This window comes from Furipterus horrens, unplaced genomic scaffold (assembly GCF_987537825.1).
Source record: "Furipterus horrens unplaced genomic scaffold, mFurHor1.1.pri manual_scaffold_13, whole genome shotgun sequence".
NCBI classification, from domain to species: Eukaryota; Metazoa; Chordata; class Mammalia; order Chiroptera; family Furipteridae; genus Furipterus; species Furipterus horrens.
The window spans coordinates 14397181-14414111 of NW_028327183.1; the positions used below are offsets into that span (position 1 = coordinate 14397181).

At 45.7% G+C, this 16931-nt stretch overlaps 1 protein-coding gene across 2 annotated transcripts in view; it reads right to left on the reverse strand.

Annotated features, from left to right (window-relative positions):
* Positions 1-132: 132 nt before the first annotated feature.
* Positions 133-16931, reverse strand: part of AGRP (agouti related neuropeptide) — a 58385-nt gene continuing 41586 nt past the window's right edge. Inside the window, exons 2-5 of one of the 2 annotated variants that reach the window (XM_090259574.1) lie at positions 4337-4462; positions 824-953; positions 538-623; positions 133-342 (exon numbers count right to left, since the gene is read on the reverse strand). In XM_090259574.1, coding sequence (XP_090115700.1) covers positions 160-342; positions 538-623; positions 824-950 — 396 coding nt within the window. In that variant the 5' untranslated portion in view covers positions 951-953; positions 4337-4462 and the 3' untranslated portion in view covers positions 133-159. Of the gene's footprint in view, positions 343-537; positions 624-823; positions 954-1073; positions 1136-4336; positions 4463-16931 lie in introns of those variants that run through there. The other variant, XM_090259575.1, reaches the window with a different exon arrangement.

Below are 16931 nucleotides of genomic sequence, written 5' to 3' on the forward strand. Positions count from 1 at the left end.
GTGGTAGCACAGGCCCAGGGGTAAGTGTGTGTGGCATCCCCATCCCTGCCGTGACCTACCCCTCCAAAGGCCACGTTTGAAATAATGCCACAGCCTTGGGGTTGGTCCCAAACTTTATTCATGCCCCCCCATCCCAGCCCCGACTCTGACGTTGACCACTTAGGTGCGGCTGCAAGGGTTCACAGCAGTACCCAGCTTGCGGCAGTAGCAGAAGGCGTTGAAGAACCGGCAGTAGCACGTGGCACATGGGTCACAGCATGGTACTTGGTGTCCCAGACAGGACTCGTGCAGCCGCACACAGCGACGTGGGGAGCGTGGCTCTCGTCCTTCCGGATTTAGCACCTGCAGGGATGCGGGAGTATGGGCCTCCCAGAACAGGTCCAGGGACCTTACCTGCCCTGATTCAGGTGGGATGGCTGTGGAGCATAGGGGTCTGCAATGTTGCTCCATATAAGGAGGTCATGAAATGGGGAATGGGGATGATGCCTGATGTCCCCTGCCAGACCTATGACCTCACCCCTTTCCCTGAACAGTTACCTCTGCCAAGTCCTTGACCTCCTGCAGCAGAACCTTTTCTGCCTGTTCTGCAGTTGTCCTTTTCAGCCCAGGCCTCAGGCGCAGGCCTGGGACAGATGATGTGAGGGTAGAACACATACACCTCCCCTCCCCCATGCACAAAACACCCACCTCTCCTCCCCCACACACAAAACACCCACCTCCCAGCCTGGGATCGGGAAGGGACAGAGGGGGCTCATACCAGGCAAAATAGTTAGTGGCCAGAGGATTCCAGGCTCTACCCAGACCCACCCCTGCCCAAACTAACCTGACAGCTCTGGGAACAGGGCCTGGTCAAGCCTTCTGATGCCCTCCAGGGGTGCCAAGCTCATCTGGGCGTCTTGCATGGCAGGTAGTGCCAGCAGCAGGGCACAGCTCAGCATTGTGGTCAGCATGTCCTGGCTCGGCAGGAAGACCCACCAATTAGTCCCTCCTAATCCTTGCAGCACCCTCTAAATGCCCAACCCCTAAGAGAGCCCCCCAGAGAGTAGGACTCTCTGCACAACCTGAGGACTTACTTCTGCTTGCTGGATCCTTGCCCGGAGAGTTCCTGGCCACCCTGTGCCCTCAACTTATATAGCAGGGTCTAATGAAGGGCCCACACGTGACTATTCCCTGCATCCAGGGCATAAGGAGCCCTCCCCAGAGGGGTGGGAGGTACAGTTCAGGCCTCTCTCCCTAGAATCTTAGCTTTTGGGTGCTCTGCAAGAGGGTGACCATCTCCAATTGTGGGTGAGGTCTCCAGGAGCCAGTTAAAGCTTGGGAACAAGATAGGGTGCCCAGAGCCCCCAAAATTTCTACAGGCCAGGGACCTGAGGGTGGGCAGGCTGGAGCCATTAGCAGTAACAAGGCAGGCGGCCCTGAGAGCTTAATTTAATTTGTGGCCCCAGAGATGCTCACTGAGATACTCAGAGCATGTTGTTTACTTTGCTTCCAGGAACATGCGTGGGTCAAGGACATTGAAGGGGGTGATGGGCCAGTGGCCAGAGTGGGGCAAATATGGGGTGCAGACGTAGATCCTGAGGTTTTTGGGGGAGAAAGGAACGGAAGAAGCCCGCCTAGCCTACGCAGGCCCTCTTGCTTCCATCTCTGGCTCTGCCTCCCCTCCTCCTTCTCCTTCCGAGCTTCTCCAAGACCCCCACTCCTTCTCCGGCCCTCAAATCCCTTTCTGCCTAGGGTTCCTGGAAGCCAAATAAGCAGAACAGACTGTTCCCTGGGTGGGCGAGCAGCTTCACAGTAAAAAGCTTTCAGGCTGCCGGCCTCATTAGTGCTAATGGTTGCTTCCTTCCTCCCTGCGTTGTTAGGTCTCCGCCCACACCTGGCCTCATCAGTAGAGGCTGCAGTGAGAACAGCTCTTTTATGGAGATGGTAGGACACACGGGACCCCTGCCTTCCCTCGCCCTTCTGGAGGGTGATTTATCAACACACCTTGCCCATCAGCTTGGAGGCCTCGGTGTACAAACTGGGCTGACCCACGTTCGCACAGGATATTCTGACCAGGCAAAGGCCTGAGAAAGTTCTCTCAGCAGAAGGCAGATATCATAGGTTGTCATCTGACAGCCTTTGGTCTGGTGTCAACACCAACTGGTGTTGGGGTGCGGGTTGCATGGGGAAGGAAGAGACACTCCGCAGAGTGTGGTCCCATGGCAGCTTCTTCCACAGATGGGCACTGATGTCTATTCTAGGATCAGGTTGGCACTGGGATCACTTATGTTTGGCTGAGGGTAACTGTCCTAGGAGCTCAAGGGGTTACACTACTGCTGGGGGTAGGGGTTGGGGACTCAGGGAAAAGTTCTCTGAGAAAGTGGTCCCTGATACTACAGCAAAGGGCTGGTCCCCGTTTCTACCCTGAGAAAGGTGCTAGCTGTTTTAGTGGCTCTGTCACAAAGCTAACCTGGTGTCAAGGCCTTCCTGGACATTGATCTTTCTCTTCTGTGGGCTGTAACTGGGCCTGGTGACCACCCCAAGGCTTCCCCTTCTCAGAGTGGTGCAGGGTGAAGGTGTCTGGCACCCACGTGTGACCCCATCCTGGTGGGGCTGCTTGGGGGGTAGAAAGAACAAATATACCTGAGGCACGTTCCCCAAATCCCTGTGCCCTGGCTCCATCCTTGGGGTTTCTGACTGAAGAGATAGTGGGGAGGGAGCAGGGACTGCTTGTGGATTTTAGAAAGGTGCCCTGACTGAGTTGAAGTGGGCCTGGTCAGCATCCCTGCTAAGGAGAGCTCTTCATATTCTAGGATGGAGCCTCCTCCCACTCAGGCACTCAGTGTCTTTACTCAGCTACAGAGCAGTGACTGTCTTCAGCTGGGTGTGTGCATACAGGTGTATCAGCCCCATGAATAGTAATGGACTAGGGCTAAGGCACTCACACTAGCAGCCTGGGTCCCTGATCAGGTCCAGTCGGAGAGATGCAAGATAACCAACCATCAAAATGCAGTGGGATGATCAGAGAAATATAAACATTGGATATTTGAATATTTGATGACACTAAGGAATAACTGAAATTTATTTTAGTGTTGATAATGGTGTTATGCTTATCCTCCTCCCATTTTTAGGAAGGGCTTATCCTGACCCATGTGGCTGAGCATCGTTGTGCAAAGTGAAGGGTCACCAGATCAATTTCCCAGTCAGAGCACATGCCTGGTTTTCGGATTTGGTCCCTGGTCAGGGCAAGTACCAAAGGCAACTGATCAATGTGTCTCTCTCACATCAATGTTTCTCTCTCTCTTTCTCCCTGCCTTCCCCTCTCTCTAAAAATAAATTAATAAAATATTTTAAAAATATTTTAAAGGACTCATCTTTTAGAGAAACATAATGACGTATTTACTGATAAAATTATAGGAAGTCTGGGATTGCTTCCAAATAATCCAAAGTAGGGGGGATAGTGGGAGGTGATATAGATGAAACAAGATCGTTCATGAGTTGGTAATTGTTGAAATTACCAACAAGTTGTTGGTGATGGGTAGATGGGCTTCATTATTCTATCACTGCTGCTTTTGTTTACATTAGAAATTTTTTGTGATGAAAATTAAGAACAAAAGAAAAAAATTTAAATGCAGTGGGATCAGTGCTTTGATAAAAGAATGTCCCAGGGATATGTGGGAACAGGATGGGCACCGAGGGACAGGGAAGAAAGTTGACTAGGGAAGCCTTCCTAAGGTAGGAGACCTTTACTCAGTCATGATGCTTGATTAGGAGTTGAAGAGATTCCAGGCAAGAACACTGTAAGTTTCCTGCACCCAAAACTGGCACACGGTTTATACAGCTTAACGCTGGCAAGGCTCTGTCCTAATCTTATTTCCTGCTTGAAGGGCCCCTGGTAAACAGTCAGTAGAGTTTTCTGTCACCTCAGACCGGGGAGTCAGCTACCCCCAGAGCTGATTCAGTCCATGAGTCAATCAGCAAACATCCATAGTCACCTTCCCAGTGTCCAGCTGCTGTGAGTGTGCGCAGGCTGAGACCACAGCAGCACTCATGCCACCCATGAACCGAAGTGGCGTCCACAGGTGGAAATCAACATTTGTTTACGCTCTTTCCCACCCTACCTTCCTTCTGTCCTCCAGCAGGTATCACCTACCTCCTGACACCACGGAATTGACCCAAAAATGGCCTATAGCTCTCTCGATAAATCTATCTATATCTATATATGTAAGTGAAGTTTTCATTGGCTTATCAATCAAATTTTATTAGTTTTTGCAAATAACCAATCTTTGGCTTGGTTTATCAAATCAAGTTTCTATCATTTTCTGCTTTCCTTGGGTTTGTCAGTCCTTACACTTACCTTTCATCCTGATGAACATAGTTGCCTGCTTCTGGTAGTCTACAAGAGGCCCCTCCTCAGGAGCCCATTTCCTTCCCTAATGCACCAAATGGGCGATTTTACTGGTGAGGAACTGACGCGATGGGCCTAGTGAAAAGGGAACATAAGAGTTAACGATTTTAGCCTCAGCCATAGTTGCTAGGCTTAAGTGATTAATGCATGTGGAAAACTGTTATTCCAGGAACTGGAATAAATGACTACGTGACTCCAGAAGGTCTATAAGCAATTCAACCTTGTGCCCCAGGGGGTCTGCAAGTGTTGGAGAGGGTATCTGAGCCATTGTGTCCCAGGGAGGGAACATCTGTGAGGCAGATAAAGAATTGTTGATCAACAGATAAAGAAATACTAGGAAAATTGCCACCATACTGCAACTCTTATCCGATTAGTTTTTTTTCCCAAACCCCTTACCATCATTTTCTTCTCCTTATAAAAAGGTCGGTGTGAGGTGAGATGTTAAGACGGTTTTTGAGGGTACATAACCCATTGTCTTCTCAGATCACCAACATCTTTATAAAGTGCCCATAAAGATTCAATCCTTGTCTCTACTTATTGGTTCCGGCAGTGACAGGCAGCATGAATGCCAGCTTTTCTAGTTTCACCAGGACATTGCTTATCAGCAAAAGAACTTCAGAAATGTGTGATATGTTCTGGGTGAAAGATTTGGGATACCTGGGGGGATGCAGAGCTTATTTTGTGAGTCTGGAAACCCCAAACATAAGGACCCTGTCTTCAGGGAGGTGAAAGGGGAGTGTGAATGCTCTGTGCCAGAGACCAAGTATGAGGACAAGGAGAGGTGCTTGAACCTCCCCCGCCACACACTTTTTCCTCCTGAAAGTAGGGCATTGTTCCTGATTTGTCCAGCAGGGGACAGCAGAGCCATAAGCACCCACGGGCTCTCCCCAATCCAGCTTCTTTCTGAAACCCAGGTCCCCACCCAGTGCACTGCCCCTGCCCCTGCCCCTGACCCTGCCCCTGACCCTGTGGCTCATCTTTAAGACTTCCAAAAGGCATAGGATATCTAAAGATACATGAGCTCCTCAGTCACTGGGAGAGGGGAGCAGGATGGATAGGGGTTATTTCAGGCTGGTATCTGGAGCCCTCAGCTGCAGGGGTCCCACTGTGATCAGGAGTTCCAGGATGGGAGTCACATTTGTTGCATAAATGCCAGCCCTTGCCATTACCGCATTTATTCAAGAACTGTTTATTGAGGGCATGCTACCTGACCAGCACTATGCCGAGGCATCTAAACTGAGACTAGGTCAAAGGCCGTGGTGACCCGCAGCTTCTGATTCTAGGGTCAGCGAGGCTTTGTGGACTTGCCTTCTGGCAATGAAAGTGTAGGCTGGCTCTGGCTAGTGTGGCTCCGTGGATTGAGTGCCACCTGCCAACCAGAGGGTTGCTGGTTTGATTCCCAGTTGGGGCACATGCCTGGGTTGCGGACCGGGTCCCAAATTGGGGGCATGCAAGAGGCAACCACACATGGATTTACTCTCCCTCTCTTTATCTTTCCCTTCCCCTCTCTCTAAAAATCAATCAAATATTTTTAGAAAAAGAAGAAAAAGAAAGTGTAGGCTGGAGTCAAGCAAGGGAGAGTGGGGTAAGGTACAGGACCAGCTGGTGGCAGAACACCAGATTGTAAGGAGGCCCAGAGATTCTGAGCCTTGCCTAACTCCCTCACCCTTTCCCCTTTCAGTGCTGAAAATGGGCCCTTTCTTGGGGTCCCCAGAACAGCTGAGCTGTGGCTGGACTGCTCAGATGAAACTTCACAAAAGGTTCGGGATGACAAAGACAAATAGTCCCAGCCAATCTGACTCACTAGCTATGGCTTGCAGTCTGCATCACAGGCCCCTCTAAGGTGGAAAAGGTCATCCTAAATTCTGGCCCCAGCCCCTCCTGAAGACATCTACAAGCCACAGTGTCCAAATCCTGCCTGCCAGGCCCCACTTTTCTGTGTGAAATCTAATTTCTGGGGGTGTTGCAGCACCCTATTTTCTGCCTTGGGGTGAGTCCTCATGTCCAAAGCAGGACATCAGCCCCCATATTCAGAGGAACCCCACACAAAGTGGTAAGGAGCTTGTTCCATTCCAGGCAGTGAGAAGACCCCTGAGTATTACAGGATTTCTGGGGAGGTACATTTTGAGTCCCAGCAGCCATCCACAGAGGCACGGCCCTGTTGGGCTGGGGAGGGTGCACTCAGGATGTCCTCTGCATTGTTCCTAATCCATCCCCATAGAAGGGAGCAACCCAACTCCCTGAGTATGTTCAGTGGCTCAACAAAGGTATTTGCACAACAGGAATTATTGAATTACCTGGAAATCATTCTCAACTTAGAAACCGTTCTTTCTGCTAGAGACCCAGCAGCTCTCCAACCTGCTCACTCAGGGTCTGTGAAGGTAAGAACAGAGGCTGCGGGAACTCTGGACATAGGCTAGAAGATGCTATCTAGGATGCCAGGTACAAGGATGAGCCCATGCCTGGCTTTCAACAGGTTCAAGGTGAGCTCAGGGTCAGCTGGAGAGAGCAGAGAGACCTGCAGCTGTTCCCAGGATCCTCTGGACTTTCTCCTTTCTGCTTTTACCCTATCCCATCCTCTGCCTCTGGCTGAAAAGCAGGCCTGGGAGGTGGAGGTGTGGCAATTTGAGGGAGTTGAGTTACAAGAGGAGCAGTCACTGGGGACATTAGATGGAAAAGATAACCTTGCAGCTTAAACCAGCCCCCCTGGGGCACAGCGATCTCCTAGGTACCAAAGCCCCAGCCCAGTATGGGAGGACCTCACAGGGTCCCCCCACCCCTGCCAGCCGTAGGTCCTGCATAAACTGTTTACCAAACCCTGGTAAGTGTCCTCCTCCCAACTGTGCCCAAAGCTAGACCTTGTATCGGTATCTGGTATAGAGGCAAGTTTTCCTCCCCGCCTCACCCCTTTACTACTTGCTACACGATTATCCAGTGCTCCACAGCAAAACCCCCATCTCACACATTTAACTCTCAGCAGAACATTGAACTAAACATTATCATCCCCGTTTTAAAGAGCAGGAAATCGGGGCTTAGAGGTTAAGTGCCTGCTATCACTCACCTAGGAAGGGGCTGGCTTGCTTTCCTTTCTTCCTCGTATATAGCCCAGGGAATGTTTTAAAGCTAGAGAAGGATCGTGTGTGTGTGTGTGTGTGTGTGTGTGTGTGTGTGTGTGTGTGTGTGTGTGTGTATGTGTGTGTGTCTGGGGCAGAAGGTACATCAGACATTCTGCCCTAAGGTGTCTCCCCACACACCTCTTGATTGTGGAAGCAGTTCACCCATCCACAGAGCTCTAGGCGGGAACGGTGTGCAAACAAAAGCAAGCAGCCGCTCCACCCACCCTCAGCTCATCCCCCATGAGGCCGTGGGCTGAGTTGGCTGCTGGAGCTGTGCTAAGTGTCCTTATGCTCTTAGAGATGTTTCTAAATAATCCATGAATCAAAGAAGAAATCACAAGGGAAAATGGAAAGTGTCAAAATGAATGAAAATGAAATACAATATACCAAAACTTATCGGATGCAGCTAAAGCAATGTAAATATTTAAGTGTGTATATTATAAAAGAATGATTGAAAATAAATTATGTAAGCTTCTTTAAGTGCGGGAAAGATATTTTCAATAAATGGTGTTGGAGCAAGTAACTGTTTTACCTGTACCTTACAGCCTCCATAAAAATTAAGATGGATTATAAAACATAATTGTTGAAGGTAAAACAATAGAGCTTTTAGAAAAAAAAACATTTTTATAACCTTGAAATACGCAAATATTTCTTAAACAAGGCGAAGTACTACCCATCGGTTTGACAAATTAGAGCATTTAAATTAAGACCTTCTGGCTAGTAATTAAAGACAATTATAAAAGTGAAAAGAAAAGAACACTGCAATCCACATACTAAAAAAACAAACAAAAAAACACTCATGCAGAATATGTAAGAAATTCCACCATCATGAAGGAAAAGGGACTTGAACAGGCTCTTCATGAAAGAGGATTTCCAAATGGCCAATAAGCATGTGGAAAGGTGTTCAATATCACTGGAGAAATTTAATCCATAGAGAAATGCGAATTAAAACCACAATGAGATACACTGATGAGGTGAGCTAAAATGAAAAGGATTGACAGTACTGAGTGTGGTCGAGGAACTGGTAACTGTAATACTTACTATAACTGCTACACCTGACCTTCTTCCCAGCAAGTTCACTCCTTGGTACAAACCCGAAAAAAATCAGTGCAACATCTAGTATAAGGCATGTATAAAATGTTCTCAGCAATTTTACTCATAATAGCTAAAAGCTAGAAACAATTCAAATATCCATCAAATGGACAAATAATTATATATATATATATATATATACACACACACACACAACTGGACACAAAACAACTTAAAAAACGAATGAAATGGTACACACAACAACATGGATGACTCTCACAGACCTACTACTGAACAAAAGATGCCAGCCACAGAATAGCAAATATAGTATGATTCTATTTACGTGATGTTCCAAACTGGGCAAAACTATAATAAATGGCAATAGAACTCTGAATAGTGACTGCGGGAGGGGAATGAGTAAGGCTTCTGTAGTGCTGGAAATATTTTATACACTAGTGACCCCTTATCCAAGGCTTCGCTTTCTAAGATTTTAGTTACCCACTGTCAACTGAGGTCCAAAAATATTACATGGAAAATTCCAGAAATAAACAATTCCTCAGTTTAAAATTTCATGCTGTTCTGAGCAGCGTGATGAAATCTCATTCCATCCCACTTCGTCCTGCCCAGGACGTGAATCATCCCTTTGTTCCAGGGTAGCCACGCTGTAGAGCTTCCCACCCATTAGTAGCCAGCTTGTTATGGCAATGCATGTGTTCAAGTCACCCTTATTTTAATGGCCCCGAAGCACAAGATAGTGATGCTGACAGTTTGGTGTGTCAAAGAGAAGCCATAAAGTGCTTCCTGTAAGTGAAAGGTGCAAACAGTATAATGAAATGTTTTGACAGGGAGAGATCACACTCACATAACTTTGATTACAATATACTGTTACAGTTGTTCGATTTTATTATTAGTTATTGTTGTTAATCTCCTACTGTGCCTAATTTATAAATTAAACTTTATCATGAGTATGTATGTGTAGGGAAAAAACAGCACTATCCGTAGTTTCAGGCATCCACTGGGAGTCCTAGAATGTACCCTCTGCGGATAAGAGGAGACTGTTGTATCTTGATCTGGGTGGTGGTTGCACAGGTTTCCTTTTCATTGTGGGTTCTTTCCTGCCTTTGGACTTTGGCATGATGCTTATTCATACTTGTACCTTTCTCATTGCAATTCTCCTCAAAATAATCATTGTGTCATTTTAAAAGAGTTCTTCAGACCGCAGACCAAAACCACCCCTCTGAGGTGGTGGCAGAGGGTGCCGGGAGAAAAACGGTACTTACTCTCTGGGTCAGTGGCATAGAAAATGGTCTTTTCCTCAGCTTGTGTTCTTATCTGTTTGTCTGTCTCTTGTGACACTTGTTTTTCTTCCCTGGGGATTGTCTTCAAGATGTTGACTTCTGGGATTTGTAGATTTCACAATGTGGTGCTACCTTTTTGTCTCTAGGTTATTCCTATGAGGGAAAAGGCAATAATTTCCTAAAATCCGTACAAATGTGAAGAAAAGCAGTATCGTATGTTAGTGGGTTTTGTTGTTTATAATGCACAATAAAAATAGTAAAAGGAAAAGCAAATGGTACCAGTGAGATGATGTCAGTTGTAATGAACAGAAAGCTTGAGTCAAACTATCTTAAATTAGAAAAATAATTTACTGGCTCCTATAAATAGGGCTGGTTTTAGTGCCTCTTGATTTTATAAGGACTTAGTGTGGCAGGCACAGCTAGTTGCCTCATTTGCATCTACTGACCAATTAGAGCAGCTCCATAATGACGAATCTGGATGCACGATTCCATGCAATCAGGCCAGTGCTATTTGGACCAATCAGACAGTGCAGATTTGGATTCCTCATTTGCATAGAAATAAACCAGTCAGGGACCCCGGGTGGGAACTTCCTCTACAAAAGTGGGCTTTCTCTTTGTTTCTGGAGAGCACTTTCACTTTCCTCTGGGAGGCTCTGTCTCTCTTCATTTTGCAAATTGTTTACCCAAATAGATTATTCTTTGACCATACCCTAGATTGGGGACTCCCGTTGGCATTAGATTGGTGGCAGCAACCTTTTGTTGACACTGGCAAAGGTACCTCCCCCTTCTGCTTCTTTTCCCTTTCTGTTCCTGCCCACAATGTGAATATATGCCTAGAACTTCAGCAGCCAACTTGTGACCATGAAGGGACAGCCTTGGGATGGACTAACTTGCTAAGGATGATGGACAAGAAAAGAACTACGCCTTCATGGTATTGTAAAGCAGTTGTACCAACCCCGGTCTGCTCACCTCCTGATATTGTATTACATGAGACAAACATAAAACAAAAAAAATTTTAAGCCATTGTTAGTTTTTTTCTTACTTGTTGCTAAACACATTCCCAACTGATATCTTCAATTTCTTTATATCTCCTGTCCACATTTTCTGTGGTAAATGCTTCCTTCTCAGGCTTGCTCCCCTTGTAGATCCAAACTGACTTCAGCTGTCTCTGAAGTCTTCTGCTTCCTCATTCACTTCCTATAGGAGAGAGTCACTTTTGTCCCAGAATTCCTGAGTCCCAGTCCTGCTGGCTTCTACTGCTGAAGGCTGATATTGTATTGTATGAAACAAACATGGAACAAAAATTTGCTTAAGCTATTGTTAGGTTTTCTAGAGAACTCATGGTGAGTTCCTCTGATTTGGGTGGGGCCTGACGGTACTGCCTTGACCCTTAGCTGAGCCCCACAGGCCCTAAGCATCCCCAAAGGTCAGCTTGTGACTTCCACAAAAGGCTTGATTTCCATAGGCCTTGCCCCTGCTGTGTGGCCTTGGAGGTAGAGTGGGTCACCTGGGCCAGCAATCTGTCCTTGGGAGCCCGGTTTAGATTTTGGGCTGAGCAGGTATGGACTTTGGGCAAATTCTCAGCTCACAAAAAAGAAAGATTTTGGATGTAGGAACTCATTCTTCCTCAGCGCAGCCTTGAAAGTCACGTGCTCAGGTGTTTTGTAACTAGGATAAGTAGTCGAGCTGTATTTGAGCAATCAAGAAAGGGTTAAACTGGAGAGACATTTGAGTATCGTCACAGTTTTGTATGAGATCACGACATAGCTTGTAAGTCATGGAGCCAGGTGAGTCAAAATGAGGAGTCTGACACTCCAGTGAACTCCCCCCCAACCACAGCATTGATGCTGAGACACAATGGCACTGGGCATTACATATATTTTAACACAGACTTACATTGATTGCATTTTAAGTACGCAGGAATATTCTTCAATTTCACTAAAGCACATGGCCCTTCGACCTCTCTTTCGTTGCATCAGGTTTCCACTTCCAGTGTAATGGTATAGAACTTCTGTCCTCAATGAGGTTCTAGCCTGAAGTGCTTGGAGAACAGGAGCGATTTCTTTCTTCCTGCAGCCTGGTAGATTTCCTCAAGGAGGTCTTATTTAAGATGGGTGTTCCTAAAGGTGTAGGGAGCTTCTTGAAAGGAGGAAGGTAGGAAGTGACTTCCAATACAGCTTTTGCATAGTTGTTCGCAGCAGAAATGCTAACAGGCCCTGCAGTTTCCAGCCTCATCACCCCTTGACCCGCATTGGACCAAACCCTTGGCTTCTGGGTTCCAGGCTCGAGGGACTCTGCCCACTTCTGCCCTCTAGTTTTCTTCTTGGGAACCAAGGAAGAGCTGAAGTCCCAGGAGTCCTCCCAAGTCCTCCCAGCCAACCTGCAATAACAAAGGGAAAACCCAACTCTTGGGACCTTTCCCTTGACCCTTGAAGGTGGGGCAGCAAAGAGGAGGGAAGAGGTTCTGAGGATTTCCGCTAGTGAGGATTTCCCCAGGCTATCCTTACTTTTCAGAAAGGCTAAGCCAACCAGGGTGGCCACCTGCATGCCACACGTGGGTGGGTGGGGTGTGGAAGGCTGCACCTAGCTCTGTCTTCTAAACTACATTATCATCCAATTTCAACATCATAAATAATACAGGCACCTTATATTATGGGCTTCCTGATGTGATGCAATAGTCACCAGTGTAGTATTCTTGCCAAGAATGTGTAACACGAATCTAATTTGAAGAAGAAATCAGATAAATCCAGAATATGATGCTATAAAACAGGCATGAACTAAAATAAATAAATAAATGACACAATGACTCAAACAAACAAAAAGGCTGAGTGTGGGCAGAGAATGTTCTTCTAGATCAAAAGAGACTAAAGAGATGTAACCAAATGCAATACGTGAACCTGAGCTCCTGAACTAAAATTTGAATGTTAAAAAGACGTTCTTGAGGCAACTGAGAATGATACTACTGAATTGCTGTTGATTTCCTTAGGTGTGATAATGGTGCTGTAATTGTGTAAAGCAGCGTTTGTCAACCTCAACACTTGACATTTGGGGCCAAATAATTCTGGGATTTTTAGCAGCATTTCTGGCCTCTGCCCACTAGATGTCAGGAGCACACCCCCCCCTTCAATTGCAACAAGCAAAAATATTTTAGATAGTAATAATGTTTGCATCGTGTCATGAATACACTAAAAACACTGGGCTGTACACTTCAAAATGGTTAAAACAGTGAATTTTATGTTAGGTGCATTTTTTCTCAATAAAAATGTAATTTAAAATGTCTCCATTTGACGTTCTCAAATGTCCCCCGGGGGACAAAATCACCCCCATTGGAGGCGCAGAGAGTACACCGCTGGGGGCGTGTATGCTGAAGGATTCGGGGAAGAACTGTCTTTTTTGTAATTTACTTTCAAAGAGCAAATGTGGCAAAATATTAATCATTAGTGAAACTAGATGGTGTGTGTGGGTTGTTTATTTTACTATTATGTCAACCTTCAATAGATTTAATTTTTTCAAAATCAAAAGAAAAGAATTCAGTTTCAAAACTTCTGTTTACAACAGCCCAAGGGACCCGTAACAGGTGCCAACTGTGCAGCCTCCTTTCAGACGTGATTATTTTAAGTGTCTGCAACGGTTGAGTTGCTTAGGTCCTTCAGCCTTCAAGGGAAGACTCCCTATTTCTCATCCACTCTCATCTCTCTCTCTCTCTTTCTCCCTCCCTCTCTCCCTGCTGCCCTATGTCACTCCAGGGCTGCTCTGTACATACTGGTCCCATGCTACTCAATGACCTATGGAGAGAAGGGTATCCTATGTACTATCATTCACCCAAACTGGGTGCAGATGATGAGCTATGTTGATGTCTTTCTGTATTATCTCCTGTGGTGGCTTTAAAGCATGGTGACAAAATTTTTTAGCACTTGTCCCATTAAGAGATCGGTCTACGTTCCCTCTTCTTGAATATGGACTCTGCAGCTGCATAACCAGTGAATATGGTAGAAGTGACAGGCATCAGTATTCAGATACAGGCTGTAAAAAGCTAACATCTGCCATTTCCTATCTCTTTTAAAATACTTGGCCTCGGGGACCCAAACGCCTGCTGTGAGGAAGCCCAAGCCACCCTGTAGAGAGGCACATGTGGAGAGAAGCAGCACACAGCACCTGCTTGAAAGCCCTGTGAGTGAGTCAGCTTGGAACTGGATCCTCCAGCCCCAGCCGATGCTGCATAGAGCAGACAAGCTGTCTCTGCTGAGTTCTGCCCATTTTGCAGATTTGTGAGCAAACTACATGATTGCTGTTGTTTTAAGTCACTAGCTTTTGGAATTGTTTGTTTGCGGTGGTAGATAACTGATGCATCCCTGCCTCCTCCCAAAACCGGGGGCCCCAGGCTTGCAAGGCAGGAAGTGGGCCATCTCTTGATCCCTGGAGCTAGGACCTAAGTCAGCACTTATTCCTTCAACAAGCACTTATTGAGTGGGCCACCAAGTGTTAGACGCTATACCAGGGGCTGAGGAGTTAGCACCTAGCAAGCACAACTCAGACACAATAATGAGAGGACTGTAGCCTCAGCCTGAGGGAGGGGGAGGGAGAACTGTCTTCCTGGGGGAGGCTGTTTCTCAGCTGAGACCTGACTCAGGAAAAGGAGTTAGCTGTGCAAAGTAGCAGGGAACAGACAGATGGAACACCATGTGCTAGTTCTGGATGAGGTTGCCAGATTTGGCAAATAAAAAATAAAAATTTAACACCCAGTTAAATTTAAACTTCAGATAAACAATGAATACTTAAAAAAAAATATATATATATATATATATATCGTCGGCAGCCGTCCGTCTCGAGAGACGATGGTGTAGCTTCTTAAGAGTCTATCTGCACCGCCGAAAATTGCTGTGCAGTCCGACTCGGGAGTGACACGGTATCTGTCTCCTCCTGTGTTGAATCGACATCTTGTGATGACGCTGGAGTGTCCTCTCCAGTGAAGATGAAGCTACAGAGCCTGGGCAGGGTGATATGGAGGGTCTGCTGTTGCCCATGCAGCAGACCCCCCCTCTCTTCGCAGCTGAAGGATCCAAGGGAAAGACGGAGTCAATACAGCTTGGCTTCAGGTGCGCCGCAGGAGTTGCCGGTGTTGACTACAACGTCAAACCGCCTTAGGGACTCCGGCTCCGGATTTTCTGTCGGGGTTTACTCCCTTAGCCTTTCCCCTGAAGAGGTATGCCGCAAGGCAGCGGAGGTTTTTTGGAATCAGAGTTTTCCTTCTCTGATGTGCCCTGACTGGAAGATCGAACCAGCGACACTTAGCTCGCAGGCCGACGCTCAATCCACTGAGCCAAACCAGCCAGGGTATATATATATATATATATTTGTCCCATGCAACATTGGAAACATACCAAAAAGTTATTCATTATTTCTCTGAAATTAAAGTTTAAGAGGAGTTCTGCATTCTATCTTGCAACCCTAGTGCTAGGGCAAAAAAGAGGGAGAAAATTTGTGATTTCAAGGGACAGCTCAGGAAGCTGGATGCACACAATAACGAACAGGGCATAGCATAAGAGGTAAAAGTGAACAGGAGCAAGACCGAAAAAGGCCAACTTGCCAAGGTCCATTTTGAATTTCACCTTGAAGCAATGGGGAGCCATGGGAAGGTTTAGAGCAGAGGAGTGACACAAGCAGATTTGTGTTTTAGAAGGATATTCTGGGAAACCATATGGAGGGGAGTAGAGGGCCTGTAGGCAGGGAACCAGGGGAAGGAGTCCCTTGCCCTGCAATGCTCTTACTCTGCACTGTAACCACAAAGGCATGAGAATGTTGGTAGACTAATCCCCACTTTCATTTTTCTTCTCTACAATGTTAAGTGTTTAAAGCTATACATTTTCCTCTAACTACTTCTCCAGCATATCCCACAAGTTTTCATATGTTACATTTTTATTATCATTCCATTTATAATATTTCCTAATTTGTCTCCTGTGACCTATGGATTCTTTAGATGTGTGTTTTATAATTTCCAAATATTTAAGATCTTTTGATATATCTCATTGTTATTTATTTTAATTTCCTTCCACTGTGGTCAGAGTTTTATTAAAATTGCCCTGGCTTGTGTGGCTCAGTAAATTGAGTGCTGATCTGTGAACTGAAAGGTTGCCAGTTTGATTCCCAGTCAGGGCATGTGCCTCGGTTGCAGGCCAGGTCCCCCATTTGAGAGCATGCCAGAGGCAACTGATTGATGAATCTCCCTCGCACATTGATGTTTCTCTCTTTCTTCCTCCCTCCCTTCCCCTCTCTCTAAAAATAAATAAATAAATAAAATATTAAAATTTATTACAATTGTTTGATGGGTGAACGTATGGTCTATAATGGTGAAGGTAGCATGTTTGCTGGAAAAGAACATGACTACTACTGCTGTTGAATTTAGTGTTCTATAAATGTCAGTGACATCAGCATAGTTGACAGTGTTCTTCTGGGCTATGTATTTCCTCATTATTTAGTCTGGTTGTTCTATCCATTGGTGGGAGGGGGGTGCAAAAATCTTCAGTAATTATTATAGATTAGTCTAATTTTTCCCTTTATTTTCAGCTCTTCTCTTCAGCTATTTTGAAGCTCCATTATACTAGATACATACACGTGTATGATTATTATGACTTTTAGGTGAATGGACTCTTTATCCAGATAGATTTCCCTCTTTAGCTTAGGTAACACCAATTCTCTTAACATATCCCTTCTCAGATATTAATAAAACCACTGCAGCTTTCTTATATCACTGTTAGCTTGGTGTATCTTTATTCACCCATTTCCTTTCATCTTATTTATGTCTTTACATTTAAAGTGTATGCAATTATAGACAGCATAGAATTGGGTCTTGCTTTTTTATTCATTTGAGAATCTCTGTCCCTTACCTGACATTTTAGTACATTTACATCTAATTGTCACATGTTATTGAGGCTTGGTTTAATTCTATGATGTTACTATTTGCTTTCTATTTTTCATGTAGTTTGTTTGTTTGTTTTTACCTCTGTTCTTGTTTGGGTTTTAGAGGAAAAAATATAACAGTTTGGCCTTCCGTTCTGATCCATTTATCAGGCATGTGGAAGGTTGCCGATTTTGAGTGAT